The sequence below is a fragment of the Coturnix japonica genome, chromosome 1, assembly GCF_054131305.1.
Source record: "Coturnix japonica strain WE chromosome 1, WE-NBRP24, whole genome shotgun sequence".
Classification (NCBI taxonomy): domain Eukaryota; kingdom Metazoa; phylum Chordata; class Aves; order Galliformes; family Phasianidae; genus Coturnix; species Coturnix japonica.
This window is the reverse complement of record NC_140663.1, coordinates 164,884,857-164,908,049: the sequence shown is the minus strand read 5'-3', so window position 1 is coordinate 164,908,049 and position 23,193 is coordinate 164,884,857. Positions and strand designations below refer to the sequence as shown.

Genomic DNA, 23,193 nt, shown 5'->3' with positions numbered 1-23,193 from the left:
TCCAGTCAAGACTGGCATCCAACCCCATGGTCTTCAGACTGGTCTGAGGCCTGGCATTATGATGTTGCAAGAGAAGGATGCACTTCTTTCTGACCTGACCCTGGAAGTTTGAGACTTCAGCTTAGTCAGCTTTGCAATGTGGTGATCAGAACTGATAGTTTATCTGAGTTCCAGGAAATCCAGAAGAATCATTGTCCTATCTCAAAAGACAGTGCACACCACCGTGTCTTGAACTTTTTGTTCAGTGAAGAGTTCATGTCACCATTCCATGCACTGCATTTTGACTCCAGCTCATAGGTGATACCACATCTCCTCACTAGTAATGATGTGACTCAAGAAATTGTCACCTTCATACACATATTGCTTCAATGAGCATTCACAAACTTCCATACAGTGTCTTTTCTGTTCCTGTGTGAGCTTTTGTGGGACACACCTGGCACAAACTGTGCGATATTCCAACATTACCAGAATTGTTTCGAACAGATTGAAGCTGATATTCAGCTACATACACAGATCCTTGGTGGTAATCCACTGATTGGTGTGGTTAAATTGATTGAGAGACTTTAATTCTATGCTGTGAAAGCTGTACATGAACATCCAGAATGTGGGTTTCCTTTCGCATCGCTGTCACCGCTGCTGAAACACACCACCCATCACCTCACTGTGCTCATATCCATAGTTTGGTCTCTATAACCGTTTAGCAAGCATCATTCATATCAATGGGTGCAATTTTTTCCACACTGAGGGGTTTAGTTATAAACATTTGCTTCATCCATGCTTCCACATAAGATACCATTTTGTTAGACTGCTCTTCTGCTGCCGTCTTTCACACAGCAACAAAATGTAATGGAACACTGGTGGAAAGTTCAACCTCTACTGCCATACCAACACCATCTACTTCTGATGTTGTGGACCAACACCATAATATAGGAAGCATTACTTTCAGAGCAGTACTGTATTTCTTGGTTTCCAGAATGAAACACACATAAATATTGAATTTATACAGGCAGAAATGGAAATCTTCAAATTATGGAATTAGGGGTGTTGTAGTAAGGATGTATTTACAGCTTTTGTCACTAAATGAACTCTTTCTTTTTTTCTTCCAGTCTGCTCCCAATATTCTAGAGGAGTTTTTGCCATTTTTGGACTTTATGATAAGAGATCAGTACATACCTTGACCTCATTCTGCAGCGCCTTGCACATCTCCCTCATCACACCAAGTTTCCCCACTGAGGGTGAGAGTCAGTTTGTGCTGCAGCTGCGGCCGTCGCTGCGGGGAGCCCTCCTGAGCTTGCTGGATCACTACGAATGGAACCGCTTTGTTTTCCTGTATGACACAGATCGAGGTGAGTTGTAATCACTTTTATTATATCGGTTCAGTTGACTTTTGCAGGAGCAGTGCATTTTTGTATGGTATTGAGAGCTTGGGGAGTCAAATTTAAAAGATCTTCAATTTTAAATACCATTCTCTTGGCAGTTCTGTTGCTGAAGGAAGCAGTGGACAAACACTGCAAGCACTGGACACTGAATGCAAATAGTAATTGATCAGCCAAAGCCTGCCCTTCAAGTCTAGAATAATAAAACATTTTAATTAATGTTAGTGAAATAAAGATACAGTTCAATAAGCAGAATTGTATGGCTCAGATCACTTTTCAGATTACTTCATAAGAGACAGCAGTAGCAAGAAGTGGAGAGGGCTGACCACTTTTTGGCTGTACATACACCAGTGTGAGCTGAGATGTGAGCAAGCCTCTCATGTCTTGGGAGATCAGAACAGGCTCATGGAGGGCATGACCCTTAGGCTGCAGCAGAGAAATGAAGGGTGATGCAGAGAGGACATGGCAGCAGCCTTCTCCATGCGCTCCTCCTTTCATCTGGAGTTTCTTCTGTGATCAACCATACTTTTATAAGGTTTATAATCCATTACAAAAGCCTACACTTTTTATTCACATTCTCCATTCCACACTGCAGAGCATCTCAGAGCTTTTCAGTGGTAAAAAATGTAAGTTCATCACTGCATCTCATCATTTACCACCAAACTGAGAAGTAAAATCTCATGTTCTCCATGTTCGGTGTTCATTCTGGTGGCAAAACATTTTGCCTTGGAGTATGGAAGGAGATTTAGTCAACATGGCTGAGCTTCTGGGAAAGAGGCAAGACTTTTATGTTGATGGCTTACTTTCAGAGGAAAAGTGATGCATGGTTGTAGTCAATTAATTATTTTACTACAGCCATTTCACTGTAGCTGCCCATGTGGACAGACTGTTCTAAACTGAAGTGGCTTTATTCCAGAGTCATTATTCTGCAGTAGAAATACGAAATCATAGTGACCTTACTAAATCTGTTTAATTATTTCATTATGGCTATAGAAGTCAATTTTCTGGTATATACAATCACTAAATTTTAGTGAGTTTGTAGTGCGTTTTTAGCACTGCATAAATTCCTGGATTAAAAAAAAAAAAAAAAAAAAAAAAGAGAGAGAGTAGTGTACTAAAATAAATAGGGCTTGCATTGTTCCATAATTGCTGGTGTTGTTTGTTTTCTGTTTTTCTTTTTACCTAATCTGTTGGTTCTGTTTGTAAGTTTTTGTGTTGCTTTTTTGTTTGTTTGTTTTTATTATTATTGTTATTTTTAAAATGCTTGATGGTCCAGTAAGGGAATGTTTGTGAAGCTGTAGTGTTAGAGGACATATTGAGTGATGCCCAGTTTGGCACAGGAACTCCAGTTTCTTTCAATATACAAACTACCACAATTACAGATTCACAAGTAGCACGCTGCCCAATTCATCTAGCAGAGTTCCATGAGCTTATTCTCAGCCCCCTCATAATTTGTTTAGCAGTGCTATATCAGGACACTCTTTGATCAGTGAAGGAATTTTGTCCATTCCCAATCAGAACTAACATAGCTACCTTAGTGAGTGGTGCAGTTTATTAGCATTAGGTTACAGGCTCTCGTGGATTGCCAGTGATAATTCACTGTCTGTGAAGTGTGAGTTCAACCAAAAACAATACAAAGCATGTGCATAGAGCTCACAGTAATACAGCCTGTCCAGAAGCACACTAAAATATAAAACTAACTTTACACTGATTACTGCATTTCCCAGAGAAGCAGTCAGCTTAACTAAGTGTGTGAACCATACTAAAGGGGTTTCCCTACGGACAGGAAGAAAGGTTTGGCTTGTCAACAGATGACAGATGCATGCAGGTGTTCTACCAATGTGTTTGAGATGGTATCCTCCTTAATTTTTCCCTCTCTTAAGCCATTTTTATACTGTTTCTTAGACTACAGGCGGAGTTAGAGTGACTGGTCATATATGCCTTTCTTCTAATTGGTGTAAAATTCTCTCATTTCACTTTTAAAGATACAGGTTAAAAAATCCAAAAGTCCCTTAGTGAGAGGCTGTTGTAACTTGAAGATGTGTAACTTTTGAGATGGAGGTGCATGTTGGCATTATAATGAGTGTAAAATGACCAAAATTTTACAAAATGGCATTTTGTGAAATAAAAGTGACAGACTTTTGGCCTGAGGTAGCAGGTGGTTTTATCAGTGCCTTGGCACCACCAAGTCTTCATCCCAGCATCGTTCTTCTTAGAGTCAGCACATCACATTCTCTTGATGCCATCAACAGCCAAAATTGTTTGTGGAACTGCTATAGATTACAGAACTTGGCCCCAGAATCTCCACTCTGCTCTACTTTCTGTGCTGTTTAATGGCTTTCCCTTGCTTTTGTACCCCTATGAACAATCTGTCCCTTAATTTTAAGTGGATAGTGTTATAGCTTATTTTTTCAAGTTGCCTGTAGCAATTATTCCACATTCTTGAACATGCTAGATAAGTATAAGAAAAGAGAAAAAATAATGGATTTGAAAGTGTTGTTATTTGAGATGTTATTTGAGATGAGCAAGTAAACAAGCACACAATTACAGAAGTGATCCCAAAAGCTCAACAAATTGTTATGACAAGGGCAAAACCAGCAATCACCTTTCTTATCTAAATTCACATGCTTAATTAGATTGAGGCATCATTTTTAAGTATGTAATATCACACCAAGGGCAATTTCAGAACATCATCTGTAACAGTGTGGTCAATAAACAATTCTTATGGCACTAAACTCAGCAATTCCAAACTCATCAGTGTGTCTTTGATAAAGAGATGATATTTGCCAGATGTATGCAGAGATTGGCTTTCCTCCCAAAATTCGAATGGGTCAGGTGACTCCACTTAATGCAGGAGGAGGTAAGATGTGATGTACCTTTAAGTATTAGGATAACTGCAAAGACACAATAATTTTCACTACCACTCCACATTACGATTTTGAACTTGAGCTCAGATATGATATGAAAAAAAAAAAAAAAATAAAGAAAAAAAAAAAGTAAATATTATCTTTTAATTTAGTGTAATCAGAAAAAAATCATTGCTCTTGGATCACAATAGAGCTTCTGTGAGACCAGAACTTAGTCATGTCCATATTTTTGCCTAAGAACTTTCCTCTCCATTCCAGACATATCCCTTTCTCTCCAAGCATATCCATCCAACCAAACTGCAGGGATGGGAACTACTGTTGTCTTCTTTTTTACATTGAACCTGCAAGTTCCTCTTCGCAGCTTAACCAGAAAGCTATAAATAATTTCTTATGCAGAAAGGTAAATGATAAGCATATGTTCCAGACAGACACAGTTGATTTTTATGAAGAAGGCAGATTCATCACTGTTCTTTCCAGATATGCTTTACAAGCCTTTCCATCCTACTTGCCTCTCTTCTGTTGCATGCAGCTCAGTTCTTAGAGGGAGAGCAATTGACTCCCATGACCAAGGCAGATTTCTCTGTTGTATCACTCTGTTCATCTCTGGGCAGACCCTCAGCTCCTTGTAGAACTCCAGCCTTTTTGCTACTGGAATGCATTGTCACTGCAGCTCTCCAAATCACTGTCACACGCTGCACTTGGGTTTATTCCATGGAGTAGTCTTGGCACTCACAAACTCCAGTGAGGTGGTAGCTCGAGCCAGTATGTTAAAGCTCCTTTACTGACATTGTGCCAGACTTGCAGCCTGAAAAATCATTGTCCTGTGACTAAATGTAGATAGTACAAAGAATGGCAAAGCTGCAAAATGAATTGTAAATAGCAAGTGATGTTACAGAAAAGGAAAACAGGTTTTGCAAAACACATCAGGTCTGATGAAGGAATATGCAACTTGTTACTTAGTGGGGAAGGTGAGTAAATAAGAAGTGAGGCTAAAGACTCATGTACCCTTTGGTTTCAATACATCCTCCTTTCTCCTGCCCTCCTCCTATAAAAGAGTTTAATTACGACCCAGTGCACAATACAATTAATGTCAACTGCAGGTAATATTAACAGCAAAGTGCTGGAAAAAAAATGTACAGAACAGGGAAAGAGCAGGCCGAAGAACACTTAGCTGTATCTCAGCTGACAAAGCATGACAACGCATATGGAGGCGAAGTGCTCAGTTGTTATTTGATGCCAGCTGTAAAGGGAAAGAAATGAAAGAGCCAAACGGGCAGACCTATGGAACACTGGAGTTACGTATCTTCTTTTCATTGTGACTGAGAGGCATTTCTTTCAAAAAGAGGCAAACAATCATAAGATTTGCATCTGAAAATTAGCAGGGGAGTTTTGACTTGGCGCAGCAGTTCCTGAGGAGTTTTGATGGTTGATAACAGTAATTTCTAGCACCAGAAAGCAAAAACTGGAGGCTAAAACCACAAGAAGAAGTCTGGAGAAGTTTGGGTGAAGTGTGAGAAGCAGTTTAAGAGTCTTGTGCAAGCTTGTGTTCCTTGTCTGTGCTGTACACGACCTTTCCAAGAGGTGGATTGCTATCAGTTGCTGGTAGCCCAGAGGGCTGCAGCATTGAACAGGACAGTGAGGAGGAGCAGCCAGTAGGCTGGAAGGGCTTCCACCAAAGAAAATCAGCCACTCAGATCTAACTCTGTTTCCCAGCAAGAATTGTCAGCCCCTAACTGTTACTGAAGAGTGATAGCAGGAGCTGGAGCTACCAGCTGGCCTAGCAGGTGGCTACAGAGAGACTGTAAAATAGTGATTATTATCCTCTAGAAAGTAAACATTGTCCATGAGCCTGTTTAGTTACCTTATTGTTTTTGTTGGTAGTAGTGGTGGCTTTTCATTGTTTTTTGTTGCTGTTGATGGTGGTGGTGGTTTTTTTTTGTTTTTTGTTTTTTGTTGCTGTTGTTGTTGTTGTTGTTTGTTGTGGTTGTTTTTTGCTTTGCTCCTTTTAATTACACACTTTTTATTAAACCAACTCAGTCATGGTTGCAGGTGAGAAAAATCAACTCACTGTGCACAACATGAATTTAATTCCCCCAGATTGCTGCACACTGCCTTTATAGCAACTCCTTTAAAGTTATAATGATTGCATTTTATGAAAATCTAAATGTGGCAGTAGGGTTTCAAAAGTTCTAATGCATGTTCAGATTCATCCAAAGCACTGAGAGCAGAAAAATGCAAGTGTTTATCTTCAGGCACTTGCAGAAGATAGATGAGGTCTCAGATATCTCAATAAGACAAAGAAAGGTATAAGAAATATATAGCTCTCTGTCTTACTTTGAGATAGATTTTGGATTTGGTCATGATCATCGAGTTTCAACCTCCCTGCTGTGTGAAGGGTTGCCAATTACCGGATCAGGCTGCCCAGAGCCACATCCAGCCTGGCCTTGAATGCCTCCAGGGATGGGGCATTCACAACCTCCTTGGGCAACCTGTTCCAGTGCATCAACACCCTCTGGGTGAAAAACTTCCTCCAAATATCTAACCTAAATCTCCCCTGTTTAAAACCATTCTCCCTTCTCCTGTCACTATCTACCCACATAAACAGCCATTCCACCTCCTGTCTATATGCTCCCTTCAAGTACTGGAGGGGCACCATGTGGTCTCCCAGAGCCTTCTCTTCTCTAAACTACACAAGCTCAGGAGGATAAGACATGCAGAGGACATAATGGTGGCAGTAGTGTTCCACAACTTTTTCCTTGCTATTTGAAGGTACTAGGTAGTGTTCACAGATATGTCAAAGGCATTCTGTATGAACATGGCACAAGGATCAGGCATCTGTTACTGGAGTGGCACTGTGATTACTGGTGACCACACACATAAATTTCATGAGTCCAGAGGAGGGGAGGACTATGAAAAAGAATAAAATCATAACTTGTGAGGAAAAAAAAAAAATCTTAAAGGAATGAGAATATTGTAGGAGGAGTCTGTTGAGAAGCAAAGACCGGTTCTTCTTTGTACCAGTTGAGATCAAGGCATTAACAAGAATTATTTTGCAGGGAGGCATATTTAGGATTTTAATAGGAAAAATGTATTGGTGTGGTTAGATAAGCGCTGTAGAAGATTGTTGGCATTCTTACCATTGGAAGTTTTAGTGAGAAGATTAGAAAATATCTGCAGTGGTGATCTGCTTTACTACATTCTGTTTCTGGCAATCTCTTAGGTCCCTTCAGGATTTATATTTATGTAATTTTCACTATTTCTCCAGGAAACTGGGAATGGTTTCTTCACAATGCTAGGGGCACTAAAAAGATAGCTTAATATTTTACTAAGGAGCAACTTTCCATAATATATTATTGCTATTCAATTATATACATAGCCTTCATAAAACATTCAGTATGTTCTATTATTCAAAAATCAGATCAAAAACATTCTAAGTGGCTTACATTAAAAACACTGTGAAATCAGGTTGAAGGGCTGTAATTATAATATGGCACTCAATAAGCAGTTACTGTTTGCTGAGCATTCAGAAACTGCAAGAATTGGTCCTTCATCAATCTTTACATGATATTTTTACTGCACTTCTGAACAAATTTGTCAATGTCTTAATAATGAAAAGGAGAAGTCATATTATAGCAGCTATAAGTTATTTTAATATTTAGTTCAGTTGATAGAGCTAAACAAATCAAAGCCAGTAACAATGTAGAAATACAGACTGTGTATTTATCTGCATAAAAATACCAAATAAAGTTTCTTATTTGTGAAATGAGTTTTAAAGTACCAAATGCTACTAATAAAGAGCACACTGAACATGAACTTACAACATGATACTGCCAGGAAAATATTTTGCCTGTAGGTGCTGTTTAGCTCCTGTTTGTTTTCTGCATATTGCTCTTGAGCCCAGACCATATCACTCTTAAACCACTAGAATATGATCAGAGGGTAGTTCAGGTAAGCATGGAGAAGATGAAGTTGACAATCTGAATTTCCTCCGTAGTGATCTGCTTCATTTTGGGATCTTTCTTTCACGACAGTCACCAAGAGCAGTTTGAAACGTTTCCCGCAATAAGCATTTTTTATCCTATGGACTTTGAGCAAAATGTCCAAGAATAAATGAGAAACAAGTTCACAACTGTGTCCACCATCCAGTACCTAAAAACAAAAGATTCTTACCTGGAGCGTGAAATTATATAGCAAACTTTTAAGCCAAAAATAGAGCTGTCATGGAATTGCAATTATACTGAAATGATATATTTCAGAAAACAAACATTCTGAAACCTTGTCCTGGAGCTTTTATTAGACTACTTTAACATCTGGTCTGTGGGTTTAAACTTTTCAGTGTTTTATGTCTGTGCAATTGCTAAGATTAAGAGCATCAGTCTTCTCAGCATGTCCCCTTGTTACATATTTCATCAAATGTGGTCCAATGATAAAACTAGTGTGGAGATTTCAGTAGCCCTATTAAATTCCAGGAACTGATTAGTGTTTATGCTGTAGGTGAACAGACAAAAGTCCTCACTAGATGTTATAAAGAAGATATCTGTCATCAGCAAACTCTCTACATGGGCAGTGTGGATCATGTCATACATATTGGTATCCAAATACCGCTCTATTTGCTTCTTACCGAAGTCATGTTGTAATTTGGTGCAGACCAATCTGAACTGATACACAGAATATAATGAGAAAGTTCATAAGATATCAGAGAATATAAAAAATACTGCATTAAGTTTGTGCCCCCCTTTAATGTGATCTGCATTCTGTCTCTACTCATTAACAGTGAATGCCACATTTTTATTAGAAAAAATAATTAATTGATGACTAGTTTGTAGCAAAACTAGTTTTGCAAGTGTCAGCTCATTTATAATTATGCCAGCAAACTGACAACATGTTCTCATCTTTTCTGTAGCTGGTAACAGCTTGAAGATATAGGTAGTAAATTTACACATGAAATAAAGATGCATCAGCATCAGTAATGATGCATTGACTTCCTGTCTTTCCTGTGTCTTACTACCAAATAAGATGGGATAACTGTCTAGTAATTAACTCAGAATTTACTACATATGAAATCTTCCATGGGATTTCAAACTGCTTCATTAAATAAATGTACTCCCCTCATTGATTGTTGTTCTTGAACATTAAACGAAGGTGGAAATGAGCGGAAAGTGTAGATGTGGAACTCAGAAACTGGACATGACGTGTACAAACGAGTCCTCTGATTATGCTGTTCTGTAGAAGGTGTGGATCAGACGTAGCTACGTCAGAACTTCTGGGGGTATTCATCTATCTGAGCATGTGGAATACAAAGCGCAGCTTAATAAAGATTGTTGGACTCAATGATCCTTGTGGGTCCCTTCCAGCAAATGCTGTAGAAATACATCAGTCAGGAAACATTAAATAAAGAGCTACTCATTGTCTTCCTGATCTAAAGAGTTTGCTTTCCTTCATTGTGGGTCAGTGGATGCCATGGAGAAGACAAAGCTCAGGATCTTAAATTTTGCTTTTTCACTTGCTGTGTCAGTTAAATGTCTTTGCTCTGTTTAATGATTTGTTGGTGACAGCACTATGGAATCCTCAGAGCGAAGTTCTTTTCAAGAAGCATTTGTCTCAGCCGTACAAACATAAAACTCCAGATTATGGCTGTAGCTTCTACATACTTTTGTATTGCAACATCCTAATGTAAATAGCATTTCTACTTCCATTGCTGTGTTCTAATACTTTCCGACACATACAGTTTACTTGTTACCTGCCTGTGTAACACAGTCTGGATTCTGTAATTCTGAATACATTTTTCCGTTTCTATAAGAACTTTTCTATAGCAGAAAGTTATATGGCACTAAGAAAGGAAGTGACCATATAATAATAGTAGTAGTATTAAAAAGATAAAACCAAAACCCTCTTGAATTGGATTTTTTGCTTAATATTCTTTACAAAGCAAAGTTAACTTTAGCTGCACTTATGACTTGCTAGTACTTTTGTGGTTCTCAGAATGATCCTGAGTACATGCTGGACTTGACTTCATGAGTAGGCTTTGTTCTGATTAGCATTTTTTTTTCACTTGTCCTATACAGTTAAGTCTGTAAACTGCTGTCAAAATGTATGCTGTGATTATTTCATCCCACGTAAGAGCAGGTGATTTATGTGAATACTAACATGATTTACATTTATCTTTTCCACAGATTAAATAAATTCCATCCAGATAACAGAGTTCTAAGCAGAAATTAACATTGTGATTTACTGATTATTTAGCTTTCTTACCACTGACCTTGCCGTTTGTTACATAGATGTGTATCAGTGGCATCACCATTGACAGCTGCAAAAATCTGTCTTCACGGAAGGGACTCCAGCAGCCTTACACCAGAATATCCAAGAGCATCCTTACTAAGTACAAGGCTGTTCTATGTTACCACTACACGTTGGTCAGTATTAGTGGTGCAGACAGTTGATAGATACAACCAGCCATGCAGACCTCTAAAGAAGACCTTGAAAAGACTCAGACAAGGAAGCCAGCCACACATCTAAATGCTTATGCTTTAGAAATTTATTTCATTGTGGACATCTGAGTCCTGCAGCTGCTGTACATAGCCTTTTATATAGCCACAGGTGTTGGCTTCAGTGCTGGAGCACAGAGTGGCAGCAAACAAAGGGGAGTATAGTCGACGCTGCCAGAGAGCAGACATAGTGCCAATGTAATACTGAATCTAAAACAAATACTTGTGCCAATTTGTTTATAAATGCATTTTAGTAAGAAAAATTAGCTTGTCTTTGGAGAACATAATCTATGTGTGGGTGAATGTTCCAAATTTTAATACAGTATAAAGCAAGGTTTTGGAAAAAATCAAAATAAATAAACAAAATATATGGTTGCAAATAGCCTTACAACATAGACTTAGAAATATCAAAACATGTTTCTGTTGGATTTGGCCTTATTGCTTAAAATAAGTATCAAAATGTATTAGACCTATTTTTTAATATATATTTTTTTATCTGTCCATGGAATATTTCGTGAGACTGACTTATCTCTTATGTAGTGCAAGTGACTTCTTGGGATCTGCAGCAGGAATCAAAGGTAATTCAGCATTAGAATGTATTGTGAAATAAACCTAAGTGTTTACACCCAAGGACATTTCTAGAGTTAGACAATCTTAATACAACTGATTGATCTGTCATAGCATCATTTATGCAATTTCTAATTTAAGGACTACATTATCTTCATTTTTAACAAATGTATATTCAAGTGCATTCAGATTTTCACTATTTTGAGTTGCATTTTGCCTGTAAAAGAACTGTATTTTAGGTATTTACCTCACTAATCACAGCTGAATCCTATTTACATACATATTTGTACAAATAATTGTCTTTGCTTGATTCCAAGACAAGAGGTGGAAGTGTGGAGATCCTTTTAAAATGATCAACTGCTTATCACAGCACTTCAGGTGCTATTTCTGCCTCTGTACAGGGAATTTCCTAAACTAGTATTTACAGATAATAGCATTAACGGTTGTTTCTGTTACCAAAATTGCAGTGAATGAGATATTTAGCATTTTGCAATTTAAAAGAAAGCTACCAAAAGGTTCTTTAGTCATTAGGACTCTAAAACGGTACTGTACAACCCCCTTGGTGGGTTTTAATATTAATGTACACCTGATGTCTGTGGGAGATTTTCTTGTGAGCAATAGACATACATTTCTTTCTAATTTGACTTGGACTGCAAATGGTCAATTTCTAATGTGGTTTTGAAGATCTGGGTATAATAAAGGACAAAAGTCACCAAAGAGAGAAACTGGGAATGCAAACCTGTGGTTGCTAGACTAAATGCCTGGAGCAAATATTCATTTTATGTTAGTCTATCACTGTTTCAAAGAAACTAGTTAGACAATAACAGTGTTTGTCCTAGGTCTTCCCTGTCCTAATAAAGAGCCCTCATCAGTGCGGGAAGTTGTTCTGGAAGGTCACAGACCCTCATTTTACAAAAGCTTTTGAAGCTCATTTTCTCTGTAAAGAGCTCAGAGTAAGAAAACTAATTTAAAAATGTGTAGGTACACATTACCAAGCTGTGCATGTAAAGATAATAAGCAGAATGTTTAAAGTGAGTTTATACGAGTTCCTCATGACAGAGAAATATATTTGTTGATCCTTGTTATGAAATAATTTGATTAGTATGAATGAAACAACATGAAAAGACAGTTTATTTGTATATAATCTTGTTAAAAACAAAGTACTTTGATGGAATAGATACTTTCAAATAGGTCTAATTGCTCAAAATGCTTTCAACAAACATCATCTATTGGAGTTACGCATACCTACTTTGCCATACTAACGATACAGTTTACACTTGTTAGCAAGAAACAGGTCATGAACCTGACTTTCAAACACATTGACTGTCTTGACAGACCTATTGCTGATTGTTAAATGGGGTCTTCTCCTGTGTGTGTTGATGGTGCAGATGGCTTTTTTTTCCATGTCTCTCTATGTCCCTATGTATGGAAATCCTTGTGTATGTGGTTATATATGTGGATAATAATAGTTTTATTTTCTAGTTTTGGATGCAAATCATTTAAAGCTTTGAATGAAAATCATTTAAATCTCAAAAAATCTCACTTTAGAAGTTCAGCTCATGCCAACAGAATCATAGAATCATAGAATGGTTTGGGTTAGGAGGGACCTTTAAGATTATCTTGTTCCAGCCCCCCTGCTATAGGCAGGGACACCTCCCAATAGACCAGTTGCTCAAAGCCCTATCCAGCCTGCCCTTGAGTGCTTCCAGGGAGGGGGCATTCACAGCCTCTCTGGGCAACCTGTAGCAGTGTCTCACCACTCTCACAGAAAAAAAAAATAAAATCTTAAAATCTAGACTATGTCTACCCTCTTCCATTTTAAAGTGATGTCTTCTAGTCTTGTCACTTACAAAAAGTTCCTCCCCAGCTTTCCTGTAGGCCCCCATCAGGAACTGAGTGGCCACTATAAGGTCTCCTCAGAGACTTCTCCAGGCTGAACAGACCCAGCTCTTTCAGCCTGTTCCCGTAAGGGAGGTGCTACAGCCCTCTGATAATCTCTGTGGCCCTTTTCTGGACCTGCTCCAACAGCTCCATCTCCTTTTTGTGTTGAGGGTTCCAGAACTGGATGCAGTACTCCAGGTGGGGTCTCTTGAGAGCAGAGTATTGGGGCAGAATCACCTCCCTCGAGCTGCTGGAAAGTCTTTTAGCAGTAATTTCAGATTATGTATTTTATTATTTTGTCTATTTTCATTCTCATTAAGTGTTACTTTAAAACCAGTGTTTTACACTGTTGTAGGTCTCAATATTCTCCATGTTTTATTTCAAAACACAATAAAAGTAGAATAATCTAAACCAGTTTTTTTTTCCACGAAAATGATTTTGTGTTTACTTTTCAAAGAAATGAAGCTTTGTGAAAAATATCCCATTTAAATTCATTCAACAAGTTCTTTATTGAGAAAAGAATATCTTTTTTTTTTTTTTTTTTTTTTTTTTTTTACTGAAATATTTCTTTTTAAAAGATCATTATGGAATTGTGTATATATTTTAAGTTGTGTCTTTCATGGGATTGATTTCATATCAGGTTGTGAGAAGACAAATTTTCTTTCCCCTCTGGATCACAATTTCCAATTTCAGGTTCTCAATCCTATGTCTTCATCATGTTCTGTGCATAGTACTGCAACAGTCTTCCATACATTCATAAACTCTGCTCAACAGGACCTCCTAAAACTCAGAGTATCCATTTAGTTCCTCACATTTCCACAGTTTCAGGGAGTTTTAATTATCTTCATTTGAGTTATCTCTTGTATCACCTCTACATCCACTTCTGCACTGCTCTCCATATTTTAGATTACTTTCATATGTTTGACCAGATTTATTTTCTTCATTCTACATTTCCTTTTTTTCTTCAGTCACTTTTCATTGGCTTTCTTTTCCACACCTTCTACTTCTTTTCCCACACTTTCCTCTTCCAACCATATGTTCATTTCTGTTCCTGAAACATTTTTTGAGAATGCAATGATTCTTAATATTTGACTGTGTCTGTGCCTGCCATGGAAGAAGTGTAATTTTGTATCCAGGTTAAATAAATAGTTACCATACATCTCAATGCATTAGCACTCAGGTTTGAATGAAATAAAAGACAAAAAGAAAACAAAACCATTTATTGACTTGTTTTTATTCCAAATAAGTTTAGAAAGAGTGGGTTTTCATTTTTTTTTATGTGCTTACATTATTGCTGCTAAAAATGTATATGGGCTTCATGTCCATGTCTCATCAAACAGCAGAAAAAGACGTTCACCAAGGGCATTGTCTTGTATCCTCAAATGCCCCTCCAGGCTACCAGACAAGATTGATAATAAGAAATGCATAGAGATGCAGTATTTTGTCTATGCTAAGAGCTGAATTCACAAGTAGCCTAAAAGCCAAATTACATAATCTCCCCTCCCGCAAGTCAGGCGCGTTGCAGTGGCCATCGCACAGCTGCTGGTCTGGGTGGCATCCAGGCAGACACAGTCACAATTGGCCCTTTTCATCTGGGTCATTCTGAATTCCTTCAACAGGAAATGGAACACAAGCAGAAAACTTTTAAAAACACCCCAGACATGAATCAACAAAAACCCGGAACATCTGCTCATCAAAGCTCATCAGAAAACAGTGTATTTTATTTACACTACTCTTCTGGTTATTCTTAGAATGCCTAATGAGATTAGAAATCACTGGAAAATATTGCCAGTATAAAGTGTCCATTTCACTTTGCAGATATCCAGTGTAATCAACACAAAGTGTTGGAAATACAATAAATCATATCCACAACCCCTGCAATTTTTTAAAATTATTTTTAGTAGAAAGTGATGAAGTTTCATTAAATCCAAAGCTGGCAGAAAATCCAAGCTGGTCAAAACCAGATACGATATTTCAATTTCTTTTGAAGACCACAGAACCATACAATGGTTTGGATTAGAAGAGACCTTTAGATCATCTGTTTCCAGCCCCCTGCTATAGGCGGGGACACCTCCCTCTAGACTAGGTTACTCAAAGCCCTCATCCAGCCTGGCCTTGAATGCTCCTGGGGGAGGGCAGCCACAACCTCTCTGTGTCCTACACCACCACTGATCAGGCCACTTTATTTAAATGCCTAACACCATACAGTTTTTCTGAGCTATAGTCTGCCCTCGATCAGGACTTGTGAATGCTCATGTCCTTGTGTGAGAGGATGGGTCAGATTTCAGCTGTTAGTTTACTTTTCCAGACTATGAGCATATACATACCCTTTTTTCAGAGGTTGGCATTTTTTTGGTGTTACATTCCAGCTATTACACGTGGAGGTTTTATAGCTCAAAGATGTGTGCTGAGTTAACTGAGCTATTTCAGTTACTTCGAGGACAGGTTCACCTCAGCTATACAGTGGAAGTGTTGCCTTACAGTGACCATACAGACTTAGTGACCTTGTCCTTCCAGAGTCCCTCGTGCTTCTATCTGTGTTCCAAAGGATAGCAAACACTTCTTTTCCAAGAGTAGGATTTGTTGGTGAGGGAAGGGGATGCTTTAATTTTACTTCCCTGCTGATTCTTGTATTTTTCGGATCTTGTAAATTCTGCCTATCACCACAGCAGTTTCCTCTGAGGCTTTGCTGTTTCTCATCATAAGAAAGCATCTTCCTTAGCAATGAGTGCTTTTAAAAGAGACTGATGTGACAGCCTGGTCATCTTTTAAAAGTCAACTTGGAAATTATGCAGTTAACTCAGTAAATTCCAGAAACAGCAACACTGTTATAGTGTTGGTGTGGAGTAAGAGGACAACAGAATTGATGAATGTTTTAAGCAACTGTAAGTCACATAAGGAATAATTATTTTTTTCAAGCGTGAGAGGAAATTTTATTCAGCATGTCTGCTGTGTAGCTACAAAATATTGCTGTCAATGCCAGAAAGGATAAACACCTGCTAAAGGATCTGTGGAAAGGATTATCTTTTTCTTATGCCTGCACTTATGCAATACGTACTACATATTGGACAGTCTCCAGTTCTTCCCTCTTTCTCTCATTTCCAGCCTTTGAATCAATTGTTCATCCTTTCTGCCTGACCTGTGAAAAATACATCTGCTGTGCAGAGAGGCCAAATATCAACATATGACATGCTTCAGTTACCCTGTGCCAACCTTCTAGGAGAGAACACTTATTTGATTTTCAACTGATATGCTTTTGGATTCTGTTGTGCAAGTCTGTCAGTGGGCTATGGGGCCTGTACGGACTGCTACTCCTTATTCCTCCTCTCCACTATGGAAAGAGCTACGTGCTGATTTCTTTCCACCTGTGGAGCTGTAGTGATGCTCTGCCAGCAATGCTAATGTTCCCTTGTCAGTTTTTAAACATCATCCCAAGTAGAGAGAATTAATAACAAGATCTGAGTCATCTCTAAAGTAACCCAAATGCCCCAGTGTCCTATTCCTTCAGTATTATGTCATTTTTCAGCTCCTGTCCAGGACAATAAAAAGGGTCTCTTATATTCCCACAGCTGAGAAGTGTGTCAGGGCAGGCCAAGCCATTTATTCAGGCTACCCTTTTGCCTTTGTGGCCCTAAACATTCAAAAACCTTCAGGCCAGATTTTCCAGTCCATGTCATGCTGCTCAGCTGGTGCAAAGTGGATGGATTCTGGCCAGGGCTGGCGAGTGTCCATGGCCTTCCCTTCATGCCCATGAGGACAGCCAGGAAGAGCAGTGAAGCTTCTGTCCTCACAATCCCTCTGCAGGCCATGTACAAGGCTGCCTCACCTGGCCCTGACACCTGACCCTGACACTGGAGTCCTGGGGTGGGCTCGGCCTCGTGTGCTGAGGGGGAAAAGGGAGGCATGGCTAATGCTGATTCCTCTGTGGACATGCACATTTCAACCATGGCTTCTGGTGTTTAAACTGGAAAGCAGTGGAGTTACAACAGCGGAAGAATTTGAGTGAAGGTTAATTCCAAAGGGAAAAGCTGTTGAAACTGAATCATATAGCTGGTAAAGTCTGCAATATACATGGGTCTGATCCCTTCTCTCTTATAGCCCCTATAGATAATGAAAGGATAGGATAATATCCCTTTCAGGTTTAAAACATACTGTTTCACTTTTGTTTCAGTGAGATTCATTAAATCATTAAGGTTGGAAAAAAATCTCTTATATCATCTAGTCCATCTGTCTACCTACCATTAATGTTGCCCACTGAACCATGTTCCTGAGCCATTTGGTTTTGAGTTTGCAGTTCTGCAGGTCTGTTTCTTATTCTGCAGCCTACATCTTCTATTCACCACTAAGAAAAAGGAAGTTTCATGCTTGTAAATTGCACGTGTATTTCACATTGTGTGACCTTTTCCCATCATTACCCACTGCTTTTACTAATAAGGGGTTATTCCATGGTTGTTGTGATGATAATGGAATGGTCAGTGGTAGTGAACTCTCCTCTGTGCTGCCTATAGCCCCAGTGAGAGCAGTATGAGAGAAAGAAGACATGTTTTTAGGTTAAGTACCTTGTGTCACCTCTGTTCTGGTCAAAAAGAGTCAACTAGCTTGATGAATTTATTGGAAGAATCTTTTTATTTTTTCTGAAGCTGTGTTCCATCTCTTTCAGGGCATCTGTTTGTACTTGAGAAGGTGTTAGTACTTCAATATGACAAGTTAGTTCGTCTGGATGAGTTATGTGGTACTAGCTTCTAAATTCCTCTTTGTCTCTCTGCTCAGTTTGTAGTAAAGAGGCAGTTTCTGAAGGCCTAGAAGTTATCTGCCTTGTAAAGAAAAATCCAGTCTCTGGCAGAGACTTGAGTTATAAAATTTGACCTACTTAGTAAAAAAATCCTTTTAGATGGATTTACACATGGCTCCATGAGATCAAACTGTCCAATATGAAGAATAGAACCTTTTACTGTTTCATGCTGCCAATTTTTTAGTTGGTTTTTATTTTTCAGGCTACTTTTCCTTGCTTCTTTCTGATTCCGATGCTAAAACCAAAGCAAAATGTATTCAGATTCATATAGAACTTATAGCTATGAATGTCATCATGTCAAACCACAAAACGTACTGTGTTACAATTTGATAAACAGAATTACTGTAAACAAGAAGAAAAATCCCTTTCATCTTGATTTGCCACAGCCAGTTATTTAGTATGGCAAAAACAGCTCTCCTGAGGGGCTATTCTGAGTTCTGAAACAGTCAGTTCTCATTCTGGTTTACTGCAGTCAAAACCTTTTTTTCCTGATTTTGTACTACTGTGTCGCAGCCCATGCTGAAAAGCATGTGACTTTATTGCAAAGCTAACAGTATTGAATGTTTTTTTCTTCAGCCTCTTGCATCAAGAGTCAGATGTTTATGTGAAGGTCTCAGCACTCCTTTCTGTCCAAAAAGAAAACAAAAAGAATCAATTTTTTCACCTACTTTGCTACAGAAAAGTTTGTGCGTCCAGTGTACTGCAGTGGCTCAGCAACCAGGGAGCAAAAAAAAAAACCAAAAACACAAGTATAGATTGCTATCTTTAAATCTTATTTTATTAATCTTGTAATGATCTTTTTCATTCACATAATGATTTTGAAAGTCTCTTTCCTTAACCAAAATAGTAGAAACTAATGAAAAGCATAAGCAGGAGAAAGTAAGACTGTTTTGTTAAACTGCTTTTTCTTTCAGATATATATTTGGAAATAATATTATTTTAGATTAATTTCAAACCTTTTAAACACATAGTCTTCCTTTAAATAAACAAATAAATAAATAATGAAAGTAGTTATCAATTTCTAACCACAAATGGAGAAAATTCCCTGCAAAAGGTCCTGTGAAAGACATGATTCCTCATGGTTTGGTTCCATTATGTTCTTTGACTTTTTGTCTTGTAGATAACAGTGTTCTTGAAAATGAGAGATAATTTTGCCTAGCACCTCTTGTACATAGCTCTCACCAGCTCAATAGCGTGGGCAGAAGGAAACACAGGAAACAAAAAGTCATTCTAGCAGTGGCATAACCAGTGGATTTGTTTGCTGCGCTCCCAGGAAGAGTTACTCGGAGTCACCCTCTGGCAAAACTTGGAAAGATGCTTTCTCCAAAAAATCTCAGGGATAGTATTTCTGGATCCTGAGATGTTGTGCTTTAACCCAACAGGTGGCGGCAGCACCACACAGTTCTTCACTCACTTCCTCCACTCCCATTGGAATGTAGAAGAGAATTTGGGAAAAAAAAAAAAAAAAAAGTAAAAAAAAAAAAAAAGTAGAACTTGTGAGCTGAGATAAAACTATTTACTGAGCTAGAGAAAAGGAAAAGGATAATAGTTGTAACAATGTATTTATATATATATTAATGCGTTTAACAAGTGATGCACAGACAATTACCCACCGCCCACAGACGGATGCCCAGCTAGCCTCCCAGTGAGCAGGAGAGATGTGCTCCCACCCCCTTCTAAACACCTTATACATGATGTCTTATGATGTAGAATATCCCTTTGGCCAGTTTAGGTCAACTGTCCCTTCCCATCTCCTTGGGCCCTTTGTTGTGAATGGCCTTGGCTCAGTACAGCAAAAATAAACAGGGCTGTGTTATCAACATTGTTTTTCTCCTAGAACCAAAACATAGCATCGACCAGACACTGAAGAAAACAATTCCATACCGACTCGAATTAAGACAGGAGCAAACAGCTTTATCTTCCTGCACCCTTAAGCGCAAAGAGAGGGTACTGCTCCCTTGGGCATTTTGAGCTCTTTCAGCTTGTGAGCATTATTGGTACACTTTTGTAAAGCAGAATAGCTTACTTTCTATGTAATAAGCTAAGGATTTCAATTCAGCACTGTAGATCCCTATGTTCTTTATATTAGAGTTTATAGGAAGTCATTCACATAGAATATATATGCATAATATTAAAAATCTATAGTAATAAATATTCACTGATTATAGCAACAAGCTTTCTCCATGCTTTATCTTTTAAAAATTGTTGTGAATAACTTTGTAAAGAGGGCTTCATTCCCAACTCTCATCAGAAACAACAACAGAGACATTTATGAGTTTATTCTCTGAAGTCAGGCTCCCAAGGATCCTTTCTGACATGGCTGATGTGCCAGATCCTGTAGCATTTGAAAACCTTAAGCTAGTGAATTCACAATAAGGCAAGGTTGGTTTTATGGACATACAGCCCAAAGACACTCAGTTACCATTGAAAATGTGGGCACTCGTGTATCTGTGTATGTGTGTGTGAGGCTGTCTTAGAGTTTATTTTGCTCATTATCTGCAAATATAAATAGTCCCTAGAATTCCACCTCACCTCAGTTTGACTTACTTAGCTAACTGAAGCTTAGAGTACACCTCTTTCACATATGCTTGCTCCCTCTACGTTTAATCTCCAGAGGCTTTAACAATCTTTAGAACAGGTGCAAACAGAAGGTGAGATATTATTAGTCTGAATTAAAACAGTTTGTGCCAATTTTGCATTTAATTGTCATAACTGATCAAGAAAATGCAGATTATTGATTCCTCATTTGTCAGCCCATTGGGGTTTACAGTGAATTTGACATGCAAGTATTGACCTTGATATGATGTTGGTCAGTGTTATCTCTTAAAAAAATTAAAACCTTAGCCTCATCTAAACAGAATTGGATATCTGATTATTATTTCCTTATTCTGTATGAATTATTATTATATGTGACAATTTATTAATAATATTTGAATTTACAAATACCCTATTTGAAATAAAAATAGTGTAATGAAGATCTCTGGTGAAGCAGAATTTATAAAAACTGAAAAAATAAATACCTATGGTGAATTTTCTTATCTGTTTTTACATTTAATTTAGTGTAATCTTCCTGTTAAGTTTCATCTGTCACTGGTTTATGTGAAAGGAAATTTAAAGCAGTTCATATCAATTAACATGAAAAACGGTATGAAAGGAGTTAATCTCAGCGCTACAGATCTGAGCATATCTTGTCCTTTTGAATTAAAAGGACCAATTGTGGCTGAAAATTAAATCCTAGCCGAATTGTTTTTCAATTAAGGAAGTAAGAGCTTTTAGAACACTTTGTGATTTATAGATACTCTTCAGAAAGTGCACATGAAAGTGGCTGTTCCTTCAGCCTGATTCTGCTTTCACTAATGTTGACAATTGGGAGTAGCTCCAATGAAGTCAGTGAAGCTTCCTGGGTTAAGATGAGACCAAAATGAGGAATTTATTGTCACAGTTGTGGAGCAAATGTACAGCAATGATGGATTATATCTTTATGGACCATGACACTGCCTCAATGAAGAAAAATATTAGTGGCTTATGAGCAATTGATTTTTTTTTCAACACTGTTTTAAGTAAAACCACTGTTGGCTACTGTCCTCAAGCAGAGAATCAACTGGAAAAGTGTTAAATTGTACTGTATGTGAAGATGTTCTTCAAAAATATTTTGAGTTTAATAAGTGGAACACAGTATTTTGCCATTTTATGAATGACAGTCTATATTTCTGTAACTTCTGATAAATTCTGCCTCATAGGAGACAAATTGGAGAAATGAATGCGAGAGTCTAAAATATCCTCTATTTGCAGTTAGTGATCTTTAAGTATAAATTTAGACTCCTTAAGATTAAGATATTTTACTGAATGTCAGTTTGAACTATTCCATCTCAATGTTGAATAACAGTTTTCCTTTCTTAATTAATAAATGATAGATAACTTTGGGTTAAAGAGCTCAATCTAGACTTTACTTTCTTATGTTTCTCTTAAACTACTAATAACTCATCCCATTAATCTCAGATTCACATTCATACTGGTTAGTTAAATGGTTTTATTTGATTCATAGTGAGCACTGGGAACTGGTAACATTTATTAATCCATATAATTTATCTTTTCCTTGCTGTTCCACGTCCTCTGCAAATTATCTGACTCTTAGTTGTGATCCCAGGGAAATAAATAAATAAATAAATAAATAAAGCCCCTAAATTTCTCTTCTAAAGGATCAGATAATAGAGAGCACAAACTGACAATTATATCTGTTTAAAAAGCTAAGGGCAGAACTTTCATTCAAGGATAGAATTTTAATAGACAACAGGACTTAATTTTGTGAAAGGAAAGAAAAGGGATGACAAATTATTAATTTTGTTTGAAAAGAAGATTAGAAAACTGCAAAGAAGATGGAGAATTTCAGAAGAAAAGCCTCACAAAGAAAATTACTTAAAATACTTTTTTTAAATATCCAAATAAAAACTTAATCACAGAGAGTCCTAGGCTAAGAAAGCGTCATGTGGGATGAATCTGGACACTGGCAACCACAAAACATTGTAACTGTGGGACTACTAAGGTTTCACTAGATGGAAAAGAAACTACTTTTGGGATCCCAGGCACAGAAGACCTCAAGTTTTGTTCAATGCCTTTGAAATGATACAGAAGAAATATAGGAGAAATCTAGGAAGAGAACAAATAAACCTGGTGTTAGAAGAGACCACATGTGCCTCTTTCTCCATGTGAATACATATAAGCAAAGCTGTAGTAGATCTTAAGGAAAGGTGGGTATTCAAAAACTGATAATTTCTTTTATAGAGTTTTGAAATTATAGTATTTAAGTAACACAGCATTGCTGAGTATATACAGGATTTTACAAATGCAGTATACTTCAGTTGTCAATTGAAGAGTACTCTTTGCAGCAGTATCTTGACTTACCTTTCTAGAGCCAAATCAACTTGTGTCAGGTTTGAAACTGGTATCTGAACACCAGAAAGTATGATAAAACTGATGTAGAATCCATTGCATAGCAACTGCATTTTTGGCCTTTTTGTGAAGCAGTTGGTGTTGCATACAATAAGAGGTAGGATACAGGATTATTTGGACTTCATTTTATTCTATGTTTAAAATGATAATCTGTAAAATAAAATTTATATCAATTACTTACTCATAATATGATAAAAAGCCTGCTCATCAAAAGTTCTTTGACTAAAATTTCTCCTTGATAATTTGTCCAATTATATTGTCTAGTAGAACTGTGG

At 37.6% G+C, this 23,193-nt stretch overlaps 1 protein-coding gene across 12 annotated transcripts in view; it reads left to right on the top strand.

Annotated features, from left to right (window-relative positions):
* Positions 1-23,193, top strand: part of GRIA4 (glutamate ionotropic receptor AMPA type subunit 4) — a 210,414-nt gene that overhangs the window by 71,995 nt on the left and 115,226 nt on the right. For all 12 annotated transcript variants that reach the window (XR_014949138.1, XM_015852216.3, XM_015852210.3 and 9 more), the window contains exon 3: positions 1,107-1,346. Coding sequence is in view for 11 of the 12 variants with exons in the window: in XM_015852216.3 (XP_015707702.2) it covers positions 1,107-1,346 (240 nt within the window). In the remaining variant the exon portion in view is untranslated. The remainder of the gene's footprint in view (positions 1-1,106; positions 1,347-23,193) is intronic.